Source organism: Carassius carassius, chromosome 1 (assembly GCF_963082965.1).
Source record: "Carassius carassius chromosome 1, fCarCar2.1, whole genome shotgun sequence".
NCBI classification, from domain to species: Eukaryota; Metazoa; Chordata; class Actinopteri; order Cypriniformes; family Cyprinidae; genus Carassius; species Carassius carassius.
The window spans coordinates 44876302-44892682 of record NC_081755.1 but is presented as its reverse complement, the minus strand read 5'-3'; the positions used below and the strand labels follow the sequence as shown (position 1 = coordinate 44892682).

The 16381-nt window shown below is 37.2% G+C and overlaps 1 protein-coding gene across 1 annotated transcript; it reads right to left on the bottom strand.

Annotated features, from left to right (window-relative positions):
- Positions 1–507: 507 nt before the first annotated feature.
- LOC132125414 (tetraspanin-1-like) lies at positions 508–13549 on the bottom strand. The gene is made up of 8 exons (XM_059536847.1): positions 13286–13549; positions 9689–9767; positions 8359–8574; positions 7900–7974; positions 7699–7806; positions 2715–2840; positions 2519–2611; positions 508–1227 (listed from the first exon to the last, which is right to left on the bottom strand). The coding sequence occupies exons 2-8, from the start codon at positions 9743–9745 to the stop codon at positions 1168–1170; spliced, it is 735 nt and encodes a 244-aa protein (XP_059392830.1). The 5' UTR covers positions 9746–9767; positions 13286–13549; the 3' UTR covers positions 508–1167.
- Positions 13550–16381: the final 2832 nt, after the last annotated feature.

The following is a 16381-nucleotide window of genomic DNA, read 5'->3' as shown; positions in this document are numbered from 1 at the left end:
CTTCCTTTTATTGTCAGTTCTTTATTTTAAATCTCAAAATTTTTTTCCCCACAGACTTTTTGTATTTCTAAATATTTTAAATGCATAAATTGAATTGTATGTACTATTTATTAATGCACTTGAGGCATTTATTCATGATTAAATTCACTTGTCTAAATGGTAATAATTATTTTAATTAAAATGCTAAATTACTTAATATATACAATTTATTTAATATATAGGCATATATATATATATATATATATATACTTGCAAAGTTAAAATATCAACACACAGAGTAAATAACTATTTTCTATGAGACGTGAAGATGCTTCACCGACGGAAAGCTTCACGGCAGTAAAGAACGAAAGTTTTCTTCAGCGATCAAATTCTTCCCATTAATGGTCAAATGTCTTTTCAGGACATCAAATATGATGATAGAAGAACATCCTGTCAGGGTTTCTTTTGTGATAATCACAGGCTTCACGTAGGCCTACATTTAGAGTTTAAAGAAATGAGCACCACTAACAGGTTGAAATGTTGCCTTTATAGTTATTGTCAAAATATACATCTTACAATTAACATTTTAGAAACATGATATAATCATCTTTTGTTGTTGTTGTTTTTACTAAAATACTTTAAACACAACAGATTTTAAAATAAAACATTGTGCTTTATCGCACGAACAGACACATTATTTAAAATGGCTTTGATTGGTAAAAAGTTTACAATGAATTACAATCAGCAACATTTGCTAGAAAACATTTGGCCATTTTTGGTCATTGCACATATAATGTCAGCAGGAAAAGCCCTTAGTGTGTCCAGAATGATAAAATAATGCCTTGGTTGTCATGCAGTTAAACAAAGCATTGCGTTTTTAGATAAGAACACATCTTGCATAGGCAAAGTAAAAAAGTAAACAAAAACAATCAGACAGGCCTACATTTAGCATCAAAACAGCTCATTTTAACATAAGTACAGTATAATGGGACTTCTCAAAACTCATGTTTGCAGTCAAAGTTTAGGCTTAACAGTCTGAATTTACTTTTTTTTTCTTTTTTTATGCCCAGAGGGATTTGTAATGTGATATAGTTTGATACAGTTCGAAATGTTTGAAAAAGTCACAGTGATATGATCACAGATGATCCACCTCGTCCTCAAAGAGATGTTCAAGCTAAAGGTGAGACATTAAGCCTGTTTTGATCCTATTCTACAATACAGGATCATGGAGACAATCATCGCTACAAGCTGAGAATGAGAAAAAGAGAGAGAAGCAATTTTGAAAAAGCATTAGTGTCACAAATGTCATAAAAGGCTTTTTATTTCTGTATATACATAGATGTAGTTTGTAATTATTCGCCTAAGTGAAATAAATGCTCTAACCATCTAAGACAACAAGCAATCAAAATTTACTCCGTTTATTTCCTTAAAAGGAGTAGAATTGGCTGACAATTTAACTCAAGCCATCCAAGATGTAGAAGAGTTCGTTTCTTCACTGTAACCGATTTGGAGAAATTTAGCATTTATCACTTGCTCACCAAAGGATCCTCAGCAGTGAATGGGTGCCATCAGAATGAGGGTCAGAACAGCTGATAAAAACATCACAATAATCCACACCACTCCAGTCGTGAAGTGAAAAGTTGTTTGTTTTTGTAAGAAATAAATCCATCATTAAGACATTTTAACTTTAAACCACTGATTCTGGACAACATATCCGTCCATAATTCATAATAACACTTCCTCCAGTTAAAGAAGTCCATCCCCTGTTGTCCTTTGACATCAAAATCCACTGACATGTACTTGTTAAACAGTGCTTGATCTGTGCATATTTCTCTCCTGAATCAGATGAGAATACTTTCAATGGCGAAAGCAATGGATAGAGGACTTTTAAAAATATCTTAATGATGGAATTGTTTTTTACAAACAGACAGATTTTTTCTTCACCAGACATTAACTGATGGACTGGAGTGGTGTGGATTACTGTAGATTATTGTGATGTTTTTAACAGCTATTTGGACTCTCATTCTGACGGCATCCATTCACTGCAGAAGATCGATTGATAAGCAAGTGATATAATGCTATATGTACAAAATGATATAATTCTCCAAATCTGTTCTGATGAAGAAACAAACACATCTTTTATGAGCTGAGTGTGAGTAAGTTTTAAGCAAGTGAATGATCTATTTAAAGACAAGAGGAAATAAAAACTGACCATATTTATTTGCTAAATAAATGTCTCTGGTCTTATTGTTTTAATAAAGGAGCTTATTTTATTAATCTTCCATGAAAATTGGAATATGTTTCTCCACCTCTGGAATGAATTGGATTCACAAGAGCTAGATTTTTTGGATTAAACTTGGATTAAAATGTAAAATGCCCATTTCATTTTAATTTCCAGTGTGATAACTGAAAGTAATAAAAAAGTAGCGTACCTTTCAGGTCATTTTCAGTATCTCATCAAAGATACCGTACAAAGTGTGAACAACTGGCATTTAAACAGTGAACACAATGACTGACGGAAAGAAAGTGTGTCCGGTACCTCAAGAGCAGCGATTCCCAGTGCTACAGCTATGATGATAACTGAATTATCATCTATCAGCTTCTTCAGGGCTGGGAAACAACCTGGTATATTCTGCAGAAACAAGCAAACAGGCAAAAGATAATGAAAATTACATGCTAGCCTATATGATGGAAAAATTGATTCAAGGAATAAACATGCTAAGAGATAAACCCACCGAATTTAAAGCTGTGCTACCATTGCACGGAGCTTTATTACAGCACTGAACTGGGTAACTCTTGGTCTCGTTCATAAAGTTAGAATTTGTGAAATCTGTATAGTTGTTGAATCCACAGCACTTCAGCTAAAACAGAGAAAGGAGAAATCAAGGGTTTCCACATTAGCTTAATTCAGCCAAATATACTTGAAATTATATTTCTGACAATGGATGTTAACATATAAATACTTATTTTACTTGCTCAGGTGTTGTGGTACACTTTTAAAGAGCGTTCAATATTAAACTGGAAGATGCTTATGCATTATTTTATTTGAGAATTTGGGGGATTTTGTATAAATTGAAGAAATATTCTGTTTCTGAAATACAACCCGAATTCCAGAAAAGTTGGGACGTTTTTTAAATTTTAATAAAATGAAAACTAAAGGAATTTCAAATCACATGAGCCAATATTTTATTCACAATAGAACATAGATAACGTAGAAAATGTTTAAACTGAGAAATTTTACACTTTTATCCACTTAATTAGCTCATTTAAAATTTAATGCCTGCTACAGGTCTCAAAAAAGTTGGCACGGGGGCAACAAATGGCTAAAAAAGCAAGCAGTTTTGAAAAGATTCAGCTGGGAGAACATCTAGTGATTAATTAAGTTAATTGATATCAGGTCTGTAACATGATTAGCTATAAAAGCTTTGTCTTAGAGAAGCAGAGTCTCTCAGAAGTAAAGATGGGCAGAGGCTCTCCAATCTGTGAAAGACTGAGTAAAAAAATTGTGGAAAACTTTAAAAACAATGTTCCTCAACGTCAAATTGCAAAGGCTTTGCAAATCTCATCATCTACAGTGCATAACATCATCAAAAGATTCAGGGAAACTAGAGAAATCTCTGTGCGTAAGGGACAAGGCCGGAGACCTTTATTGGATGCCCGTGGTCTTCGGGCTCTCAGACGACACTGCATCACTCATCGGCATGATTGTGTCAATGACATTACTAAATGGGCCCAGGAATACTTTCAGAAACCACTGTCGGTAAACACAATCCGCCGTGCCATCAGCAGATGCCAACTAAAGCTCTATCATGCAAAAAGGAAGCCATATGTGAACATGGTCCAGAAGCGCCGTCGTGTCCTGTGGGCCAAGGCTCATTTAAAATGGACTATTTCAAAGTGGAATAGTGTTTTATGGTCAGACGAGTCCAAATTTGACATTCTTGTTGGAAATCACGGACGCCGTGTCCTCCGGGCTAAAGAGGAGGGAGACCTTCCAGCATGTTATCAGCGTTCAGTTCAAAAGCCAGCATCTCTGATGGTATGGGGGTGCATAAGTGCATACGGTATGGGCAGCTTGCATGTTTTGGAAGGCTCTGTGAATGCTGAAAGCAGGGCCGGCCCGAGGCATAAGCGAACTAAGCGGCTGCTTGGGGCCCCCTGTTTTTTTTTTTTTTTTTTTTACAATTAAATAACTTAAACAAGTGATATAAATTAATGAATATGAATGAATGAAGGAATAATTCAAGAAAATAAAAATTTGTCGACAACTGCTGCTGTGCCTGCGTTTGAGTCATGCGCATACACACTAGACACCTCGCGACGGCTGTCACGACAACTCGCGCAGGCGCGGGCGCACACGCGGAATTGCACGTCACTCGTCACGAATCTAGCCACCTGCCATGTCACAAAAAAGTACGTATCCCTCAGGTGCCGAAAAAAGAAAAAAGAAAAGGACCGAGGAGGAGAAAAAAGAGCGAGATAAAGGTATGTTTGCATGATTATTTACAGTATGTTTTGTGCAGCAGCAGCACAAATTGTGCTCACGTTACTTGAGGTAACGTTAGCAGCTAGCTAGTCATGACTCATGATATTTATAAGCCATCACCAGAGCTAAATCCCCGCCATCAACAGTGAAATGTTATTAATATACATTTATCTATCAAGGTAGCAGCTAGGTGTGTATTTCACATTGATAGATATCTGTTTAAGTTGGAGAAAACACAGATGCCAGCTTAACCAGCTTGGCATGAGTGAATGTTCCAGCTTCATAGGCAATGCACGTGCGCTCTCTGCTCTAAGATCTTTGTGAGAGATGCGGTATTTATCTTTCTGAAAAAAATATACCAAAACCATGTTGGTGGGTGGGGAGGGAGACTTCAATTAATATGGTGGCGATTGATGTAACGTTAGCAGTGCTATCCTTATAATTATAGGCTGCAGTGTAGTAGATCACCATGTTAAGTTTTCACCATACTGCAATTATGCCTCATTTGGCAAATAGCATATGAAATGTTAGGTGTGTTGTGGAATTGCTTGTTGTGTAAGTAATGATGGCAAAATAAACTCATTCTGCTCGATCAACTATGCATTTATGAAATGCTATTTTTTTCCCCAGGAACACTGTTGAAGTATTTTGGAGCACAACCAACCCTACCTGCCCCTAATGTTTCATCAAGTGTCAGAGCCTCCTCAGGTGATGATACAGCAGGTGAGGTTTTTCTTGATGGCAAATGGTTACATAGCCTGTTAAAGGACAATTACGGGGTAATTAACACATGGTTACTGAGTCGATCGTTCCCTGGAATGCGTTTTCATGATAATCGAATGTAAAGATTTTTATCTCTAAAAACAGATGATCTTATAACGCTAGTATATGGGGCACAGAGTAAGTAAAAGTAAATCGCTAGTTAATACCACTAACAAAGCTCAAAATAGCCTCACACTAACACGGTAGCATAATGAGGGTCCCTACATGCAAACCGAAGTATTGAGAACTTTGTAAGTGTACAGACAGTTTAATAAGAAGATACTTTATAAAGACTTTAAACGATACTTTATACTTACTATGTGCCCCATATACTAGCGTTATAAGCTAATCTGTTTTTAGAGATAAAACTCTTTACATTTGACCATGTGTTAATTACCCCTAGGTTCATTTTTCACTGGAATTGTCCTTTAATATGACATGACACATTTAGCTTTTTTTTATTTATTTGTTTGTTTGTTTGTTTATTTTATCATTGCTGGTTCATCCACTGCAGAGTTACATGCGACTGAAAGCGTTGTTGTGTTGTCTGGTGTGACATTTTGTCTAAAATTAACATCACGAGCAAGCTTCTACAATCAACTAACATGCAGCTTGATGTAGCGGTTAACCTTGTAAAAAAAGAACAAAGGCGAACTGATCAGTTACCGAAAAACAGGCTTCTGTGATGCACAGACATCTGCTAAAGAAATTTGTGAGCGGATGAACACAGAAGCAGTGCTGAAAGAGAAGCGATTGCGTTCTACAAAAAGGCACTTTGCCTATGAGGCTGCAGATGAGCCAATAGTGGATGCTATGAAGAGGCTGGAAGTGTCATTTTTTAATGCTGTAGTGGACTGTAGCATTCTGTCATTGGAGGATAGATTTAAGTCTCTAAGTGAGGTTAAAGAGAACTTTGGAGTGCTGCTCAATTTTAGGGAGCTAGATCGAAAGGTCCAGAGGGAGCAATGTGAGCTTCTTGGGGAAAAACTCTCTTGTGGAGAGGAGGCTGATATTGATGGTAGCGCACTGGCAGTAGAGATAGAGAGTCTTCCTGAACTTCCCCAAACTATGATGACTGCCTTTGAGCTTCTCACATACCTCTCACAAAATGAGATGTGTGAGCTTTACCCAAATCTTTGGGTAGCTCTCAGGATAGCCTGCACTCTGCCTGTGTCAGTTGCCTCAGCAGAGAGGAGCTTTTCCAAGCTCAAATTGATAAAAACATACTTGAGATCATCAATGGCCCAGGAAAGACTAAGTGGACTTGCAGTCATTAGTATTAATAACAAAGTTGGCCAAGCAATACCATACAATGATGTCATCAGTGACTTTGCCTCCAGAAAAGCAAGAAAGGAACGATTTTGAGGTCATTGTTGTACAGTTGTGAGGTGTCATTGTTGAACCCTTGCTGTTCTTGTTTGCTTTCATTATTTAAGGATCTTTTTTTTTGTAACATTCTATTTTTTATTATATTGATGTCTATTTTGGTTTTATTTAAAAGATTGCACATTTAATGCACATTTGTAAATAGTTTATTTAATGTTTTGTGACAGATTGTATTCAGAAGTTTTAATAAAAGAGTGAAATATTTTAAGTATCGTTTTTTTTTATTATTTTGTATTATAACCTCACTGTATACGTTTATAATATTCGCTATAACATTATAGCGTGACATTTGTGTCAATAATCTAGCACAGGTGACTCTGTGTGGTGGGAGGGGGGCCCCCAAATCAAATTCTGCTTAGGGCCCCCAAGAGGCTCGGGCCGGCACTGGCTGAAAGGTATATAAAGGTTTTAGAGCAACATATGCTTCCCTCCAAACAACGTCTATTTCAGGGAAGGCCTTGTTTATTTCAGCAGGACAATGCAAAACCACATACTGCAGCTATAACAACAGCATGGCTTCGTCGTAGAAGAGTCCGGGTGCTAACCTGGCCTGCCTGCAGTCCAGATCTTTCACCTATAGAGAACATTTGGCGCATCATTAAACGAAAAATACTTCAAAGACGACCACGAACTCTTCAGCAGCTGGAAATCTATATAAGGCAAGAATGGGACCAAATTCCAACAGCAAAACTCCAGCAACTCATAGCCTCAATGCCCAGACGTCTTCAAACTGTTTTGAAAAGAAAAGGAGATGCTACACCATGGTAAACATGCCCCGTCCCAACTATTTTGAGACCTGTAGCAGAAATCAAAATTGAAAAGAGCTCATTTTGTGCATAAAATTGTAAACTTTCTCAGTTTAAACATTTGCTATGTTATCTATGTTCTATTGTGAATAAAATATTGGCTCATGTGATTTGAAAGTCTTTTAGTTTTCATTTTATTAAAATTTAAAAAACGTCCCAACTTTTCCGGAATTCGGGTTGTAATAATAACATAATACACCTACTACTACCAATAACAATGGTAGCCTGATAATAATAACAACTTTTATATTCTTGTTTATCAACTAAAGTGTCCCAAACCGTGGACATGGTCGTGTTCCACAGTCCAGTGACGTCCGTATTTTTCCAATAATCGTATTTGAGGCTTTTCACAACTTCGCTTTCCATCTGTTTTATCAGGTTTTCAGCCTGAAATATACAAATGAGGAGGTTTGTAGTATTTCCTTGAGTTCTTTACACACAAAGGAGTACAGTATGCTTACATATGGTGTCCAGACTTACCTGAGGCTTAAAGGCCAGCAGCACGATCGCTCCAGCGACTTCAACAATGAACACTATCAGAATAATGATGAAGAACTGAGGAGAGACATTGACAGACAGATTCAATGAATGCATCAATGAACAAACAGAAGTCCACCACAGTATATGGCCAGTACATACAATTTAATATATAAATTATGTCATGTTTGTGTGTGTGTATAACACCATTCTTAACCATTTCAAATTGAACCATTCTTGATTCCTCAAACTTTTCAGGGAACATTAGTTTTTAAAGGAACCTTTTTTCGGAATGTAAAGACAATTTGCATATTCTAAATAACCTTTTATGGAGTGGAAAGGTTCTATGGATGTTGAAGGTTCTTCATAGAGCCAAATATGCCCACTGAGATGTTTTTATTTATTAGAGTGTACACGTTGTGGGAAACTCATGGTGTGTGGTTTGAGAGTGCTTTGACATACCAGCAGCAGCATACACCTGCTTTCTTTGATCGCTCCACAGCAGCCCAGGAAGCCCAGGATGAGCAGCACAGCACCCACTGCGATGAGGAGGTATCCCACGTTCAACACCTTCCCCAGCTCACCTGGGGCTCCTTGTATATTCTGCAGAAAACTCAGGACAGACCCACTGTCCACCTTCACCCAGATCCCCACACCCAGAATAGCTGCTCCTGCCACCTGCGCCACAAAAACAGAAATAGATTCGATTTAAGCATGTGTACTGATCCTCATATCAACACCCTAAATGTATCTGGAACAATACAATGTCACTGTTGAGAAAGCAGACCTGTAGCAGAGGCATGTTTCTATGTTTGCAGCAATATGATTTGCATTCATCCCAGCTAATGGAAATGAGATGATTTGCTTGTTTGTTTTAATCTCTTACATAGATCTAAAGAAAAAGCGACCTTTTCATCGCACTTCAATATATGAGTCAATATCTGCTAAGGCGTAATAATAGAAGAGATGTTCTAAAAAAGGGAATTTTTTTCAGTATAACGACAGGTTCTGCATTTTCATGGGTTTGAATAAAAGACTTGTTATAATAGACGAAAAAATTGATAAAAAATCCACTGTTTTCCTGGTAAAAAAAAATGAATTTGATTTTCAAAAATTGAATTTACGACAGTTTCATTCAGTAAATTAAGCACGTCTTGTGGTAACCACAAATCAAGTTCACTTCTTATGCATGTTATCATGTCTGTCAAAAACTGGTTGGTGGTTGGAATATTAGAACTAAAAACACGGACTTACACTCTCGTGGGCATCAATCACTTCGTTAAATAGTGGCTAAGAAATAAATGATTATTACCTATAGTCCATCTGTATTCAAATCCACATCATTTGAATATCACAACACTGATGTCTGTCAAAAAATAACATGCACAATACACTACAGTACGAGAAGCGGTACACACATTTCCTGGAAAACCCACACATCACTTCTCGGGAAGAAGAAGAAGACAATGGCCGCCTGAGTGGCTTCAACATGCTGTCTGTCAGAAACCGTAACATACTTAACACATAACGCACATGAGTATACATTTCTTCTTCATTTGTTCTTGTAGGCTAGATGTTTTAGAGTGAGATCAACTATTTAAAGTAGATTCCTCTCTGTGTTTATGCAAAACATGGCCACAGTCACGGGACATGTAAACCCGGCGTGATTCGATAGAATTATTTAAAACATAGTTGAAAAACCTGTTTAAATTAGGATGGTTATTATAATGCTGAGTAGTGTGTGCAATTCATATATATTTAACATAATCAAACAAGCTTGAGCTTTACTTACGAAGATGATGCCATTGAAAAGAAACATCATTGATTTCAAAAATCCAAAGCAACCCATTTTTATTGGCTGTATATGACACCTGAAAGAAAAATATAACAACAACCTTCAATTAACAACAATTAACTTATATTATATATATATATATATATATATATTTATTTATTTATTTATTTTGCCCAAACACTCATTTTATGTTTTAATCTTTATTTTAAAAAACTTTAATGCTTACAATATTACTTTTTTAATGAATGAATAAACACAATTTTGTGAAACAAAGTAAACCTTAAACGCAGGAACTGCTGTGAGGGGGAAAAAACTTCACAGCAATGGAAATACAGTCATGGCCAAAGGTTTTGAGAATTACATAAATATTAGTTTTCAAAAAGTTTGCTGCTAAACTGCTTTTAGATCTTTGTTTCAGTTGTTTCTGTGATGTACTGAAATATAATTACAAGCACTTCATACGTTTCAAAGGCTTTTATCGACAATTACATGACATTTATGCAAAGAGTCAGTATTTGCAGTGTTGGCCCTTCTTTTTCAGGACCTCTGCAATTCGACTGGGCATGCTCTCAATCAACTTCTGGACCAAATCCTGACTGATAGCAATCCATTCTTTCATAATCACTTCTTGGAGTTTGTCAGAATTAGTGGGTTTTTGTTTGTCCACCCTCCTCTTGAGGATTGACCACAAGTTCTCAATGGGATTAAGATCTGGGGAGTTTCAAGGCCATGGACCCAAAATTTCAACATTCTGGTCCCTGAGCCACTTAGTTATCACTTTTGCCTTATGGCACGGTGCTCCATTGTGCTGGAAAATGCATCTGTTGTTGGATTGTTGGAAGAAGTTGCTGTTGGAGGGTGTTTTGGTACCATTCTTTATTCATGACTGTGTTTTTGGGCAGAATTGTGAGTGAGCCCACTCCCTTGGATGAGAAGCAACCCCACACATGAATGGTGTCAGGATGCTTTACTGTTGGCATGACACAGGACTGATGGTAGCGCTCACCTTTTCTTCCCCGGACAAGCCTTTTTCCAGATGCCCCAAACAATCGGAAAGGGGCTTCATCGGAGAATATGACTTTGCCCCAGTCTTCAGCAGTCCATTCACTATACTTTCTGCAGAAGATCATTTCAGTGGGCATTTATTTGGTGTGTGTGTGTGTGTGTGTGTGTGTGTGTGTGTGTGTGTGTGTGTGTGTGTGTGTGTGTGTGTGTGTGTGTGTTTACTGCGGTGTGTGTGCATTTAGATGGGTTAAATGCAGAGCACGAATTCTGAGTATGAGTCTTTGAAACTGCTTTTTGTAGGGAACACAATGGGAGAGACAAAACCCGTTCTTTACTTTAACACACAGGTCCAAAAGTCTAAGATAAGAAACAATGAGATACTGCACTATTTTTAGGTCAATATTCAAATGCAGGAAAATTAGTGACACTGTGCTTGTGACTCCTCGTGTAGATGGTCAGAATTTTTATTTGAGGCACATGTTTTATGTATTTAACTAAATGTATTTATAATAATGAATTTAGAACTATTAATTTTTATTTTAAAATCTATTATTTGTTCTATTATATTATGCATATATTATGCATAGCTGTAACCTGATTGTCTCTCAACATAATGTCATTTAATGAGCTATACTTCTGCTTCTTATTGTCCACCAACTTGAAAATCTATAAAGTTACGCATCACTTCCTGCGTGTCACATGCACTACTCGCGTCTCTAATGTGAGGTCAGAGTTCGTTTAGGTTTAACATCAACAGAAAGTTCTGATCGGGTCATTGTCCAAAAAAACCATCAATAAAGTATTATTGATGTGACATATTTCGCAAATACACACTGTCAGAGTTACTGTCAAATATGCATCACTAGGCTTCAAATGTTATGACATATAATTTGTGAAATATAATTTAATTTAAAACTCTGCTCAAGCTTCATCATTATTTGAGGAATCATTGGGCTATATAAATATATTTCGATTATTTTTTAAATAAATTAATACTTTTATTTAGCAAGGATGCATTAAATTGATCAAAAGTGACAGTAAAAACATTTATAGTAGTGGTATAGTATAGTAGTTATTTTTAACTGTCCATTATAAGACACATCATTTAAAAAAAAATACAAAAAACATCAGTCACTAATTCACTGAATCCCCATTTGAAGTCTTGAAGAGTTTACAAAATTACTTCTCAGTTGAAATATTACTTTGACCTACAAACATCTTAACTTCTAAAGAGATTCATCATTACTTGTTTAATAAGTTTATAATTTATTATATTATTAGTTTATTTACAAAGACTACCATGCACTCTCAGACAACAGATACAGCTGTCACTGGGGTGGTACCTTTTCAAAAGCTACATCTTTGTGTCCATATTGGTACCTTAAGCTCCTAAAATATAAATATTAGTACCTAAAAAGTACAAAAGTATACCATTTGAAAAGGGTACTATATGGTACTGTATGAACATGGTAATCTTCTTGTAAAAAATCATACAGTAAAGGTCTCAGCTGGGAATACCGTAGTAAAAAAAATACTTGTTCAAAATAACATGTAGTGGCATCATTTCTTGTAATGCCATGATATTAACATTTTTATGATGTGACATGTATCCTATTCTTTGACATACCATGGAGTGTAATGTGAATATTAATACTGGCATCATGCAGTGTCACAAAAATTTGGGGTCGTTTTTGTAAGAATAATATCCATATTCAAAATGTAATAATTACTTGAATCTAGCTTGCGCTCACAGTTGTACACTGAAGCAGCTCCGGCAGCATGACGTATGAGGTAAGTGTTGTGCATGCGCTCATGAGTCTCGTGAAAACCAACGTTTGTTTACAGGATCAGAAGAAGCAAAGTTTCCTTACTCTAGCAAAGGTACCCTTTAAAGCAAGGATGCATTTCAAATAAATGCTGTTCTTTTGAACTTTCAAATCTTTAAAGAATCCTGAAAAATGTGTGTTACACAACATTAGGCAGTAAAAACTTTCGTTAATACTAATAATAACAACTGTTTCTTGAGCAGAAATCAACATACAATTATTTCTGAAGCATCGTATGACAAACACCGAAGACTGGAGTAAAGATGCTGAAAATTCAGAAATGTAATAATAATTCATAATATTACATTATTATTGTTTTTACTGTATTTTTAGAACAAATAAATGCAGCTTGGTGTGTTTCAGGACTGTATCATAGCCCCGAGGTATTTTCAACAGAATTTGCAAGCACTTAAGAAGCGAAGTCAAACGAAAGTTCACATCATTGTTTGTAAAAAAACGTGGGCGAGCAGATTTGATGAGTGAAGTGATGCATTAATACAGCCACACTCACGCTCAGCAAAACAACGATACACAAGTGAGGAAAACCCAGCAAAACAACACGGATCTCCCAGGAGATCTCATCCGGGTGGACATGACACGGTCCTGAAGCTGTGAACATCACACACACACACACACACACAACACGACAATCTAAGATCTTTAATAACATTCGTTAAACATCAAAGCTATTTTGGCACTTTTACTTCAAGGAAGGTTTAACGATAGGTTCACGACTGCAGCTTTACGAAAGAGAATCTCTTACCTTTAGTCAAATGTTTGAGTTTAGCAGATGCGCTAAATCCTTGAGTGTGTGTGCTACGCGCGCCTGCTGTTTCTCTCTCTCTCTTCTGCCGCTCATGTGAAGCTGGTTTTTACCGAGAGGAGGGATGGAGTGAACAGGTGGGAGTGACACGCCACTCCTACTTCTCTCTGTCTGTCTATGGAGAGGGAGATGTTGGGTGTAACGCGTCTGTTGTCACGGAGCTCCTGAAATCAGCCAAGTTCAGTCCTCTGAGGCATCGGATCAACACAACTACAGTAACTTCAGTCAACAGGAATATGTTTGCTAAGCAAAATCTTAGGGGAGTATGCGTATGTGTGTACATGCGGTGCATAATTGTTGTGTACTAATGTATTGCCATGAGTAGCAGTGTAATTATGTAAATATAAAATAAATATAGGAGGCAATGACTACATCACACGAAAGGAAAAAATAATTCACATTTTGTGTATTTGGTCTAATAGAATATGTTGACATGCTTTAATGAAAAAAAAAACATTTTTCAAATACTGTACATTATTGTAGGTCCTCTATGCTCCGCCTCTCTTAAATGCGTCGTTTTCTACAAAGTCCCTCCTTCAGAAAGTGCAGTCTGCTCTGATTGGCCAACTGACCCAGTGCATTGTGATTGGCCGAACACTGCAAGCACTCATCGGAAATGCAACGCCCCTTTTCATAATCGCGAGCTTCATCTTTCAAAATAAATGTAAAGACACTTGGTTTACCATCAGTTCAAGCGTGAAACAGTAACAGAGTTGGCGTGACACAGTGATGAAGCTCAGTACACAAGCCACAGAAGGTTAAAGGGATAGTTCATTTTCAAATTAAATTTTGGTATGTTTTAGCTTACCTCAAGGACATCCAAGATGTAGGTTTCCCTGTTTCCTCAGTATTTCCCATTTTGATATTTTTAGGTCCAACCGTTCTTGTCTGTGACTCACATAATGGATGTCTATGGTCACCACCTCAAAGAGCATGCACAGAGGAGTCAAAATTAAACAATTCCCCATCGTAAGTACACATTGATGAACACGAAGACACGAAACGAGCGGATTGTGTAAGAAAACGAACAGTATTTATATTGTTTTTACCTCTTGTACACAACCACGTCCAACTGATCTGAGTTCGCGAGTGCTTCCCGATGTGACGTGCGCGCGAGCTCTGGCTTTAGTCTGGCTTAGTCGGAAAGCGCCGGAAGTGATCTCTCGCGCGTGTACATCACTCATTGTTTACACTTACTGCCTATGGTTTACACAGATTTCGGAAGTATTACCTTTCACTGTGAAGATCTAAACAAATTTAAACGTACAGGAAATTGCAATGGAAGACGATTTCAATATATCCATAGACAACGTAGAATTTTTATCACAACCATATTTATTTGAAACAGAATACACAGACCAAGTACTCAGGAGCGATCCGCTGCAGCAGCACGTCTTCAAGCCTCAGAGACAGATCTCTTCAAAATTGGTGGTGTTTTAGTAGCAAGTGTTGTGAGATGCCAACAGAAGTAGAGAGCATATGTTGTCACGAATGGAACAACTACAAGATGACGAGAGGACATTGACAGTATCACATCACACGCCTGCCTGACTGAAGATCCTGATTTTTCTCCGCTGTTGAGACGCAGCGTTTTGCACGTTGTGTTTAGTTTGCCACGTATAAACTGGAGGCGACGTCCAATGCCAGAGGGACCCAATGGCACACTGTCAATAGAGTGAGTAATGTGTTGTATTTTTATTATAAACGCAACGATTATAGGGTGCATTATAAACATTAATTTATTACAATTACTGCATTATATTTCAGACAGTGCAGATTGAAAGCGTAGCGTGTGGTAAACAATGAGTGATGTGCATGCGCGAGACATCACATCCGGGGCTTTCCGCGCTTGGACAGACTAAAGCCAGAGCGCGCACGCACGTCATATCAGGAAGCACTCGTGCACTCAGATCAGTTGGACGTGGTTGTGTACAAAAGGTAAAAAATTTATAAATACTGTTCGTTTTCTTACACAAACCGCTCGTTTCTTGTATTAGGTCATCAATGTGTACTTATGATGGGGAATTGTTTAATTTTGACTCCTCTTTGCATGCTCTTTGAGGTGGTGACCATAGACATCCATTATGTGAGTCACAGACAAGAACGGTTGGACCTAAAAATATCAAAATGGGAAATACTGAGGAAACAAAGAAACCTACATCTTGGATGTCCTTGAGGTAAGCTAAAACATATCAAAATTTTATTTGAAAGTGAACTATCCCTTTAAGACAGCTGACTCCACTGTGTGACCATCTCTCTCACACACACTTGCGTGCAGGAACACACACACATGCGACGCGCAAAAGCTCCGCTTTTGTACATGCAATAGCAAATACTTATACTAATTACAAAACATACTTACAGTAGCTGATTCAGAAGCACCAGATTGTCGCAGTAAATTCAGAATGAATTCCTCTCCTAAGTTCACGAAACGGTCATCCATAAAATGCATTAATGTTCTGTTGTAAGTAATCTTAAAGATTCCTAAATGCATCTACTTTCGGAAGGCCAAATAAAGTGCTTTTTGTTCTTTGTGTGGACATTTGGGCAACATTATGCAAATATTTCCACATAGTGATGTAGACATGTGGGGGCGTGTTTGAATGAACCATTTTTAGGAGGGCGTGGCAGAGACTTAACTTTGATAAAGAATATCTTTTTAGATTTGAGACTTTAGTCTTTGCAACTTTACAGATATTCTTTATGCACAAAGAACTTATAGCACTCCAAAGAGAAAGGAAAAATGGAAATCGCATCATATGACCCCTTTAAGAGTCCTTGCAGGTACAAAGCGTGGATTTTTAAGAATAAAATTGACATCAGTGTTTTTTCAACACAGGCATTTTCCCAACTTCAACCAGCCAATTAAACAGACAGCCGTCACTGTTCCTGACAGTGTGTAGTTATGACTCAACACCCTCACATAACACTTCAAACACATTGTGTCATTGTGCTTTCAGTCGCTCTTTAATTTGTTCATCCAGAAACCCTGCACTGAATATGCATCTCTTAATCAAATATTTTCCAGGAACTTGA

Coding starts and splice junctions, on each gene's coding strand:
- LOC132125414 (XM_059536847.1), bottom strand. CDS start 9,745: ATGGGTTGCTTTGGATTTTTGAAATCAATGATGTTTCTTTTCAATGGC. Junction 8,575..9,688: donor TTTTCAATGGCATCATCTTC/GTAAGTAAAGCT, acceptor TTTGTGGCGCAG/GTGGCAGGAGCAGCTATTCT. Junction 2,841..7,698: donor GGAACACGACCATGTCCACG/GTTTGGGACACT, acceptor TCTCTGTTTTAG/CTGAAGTGCTGTGGATTCAA.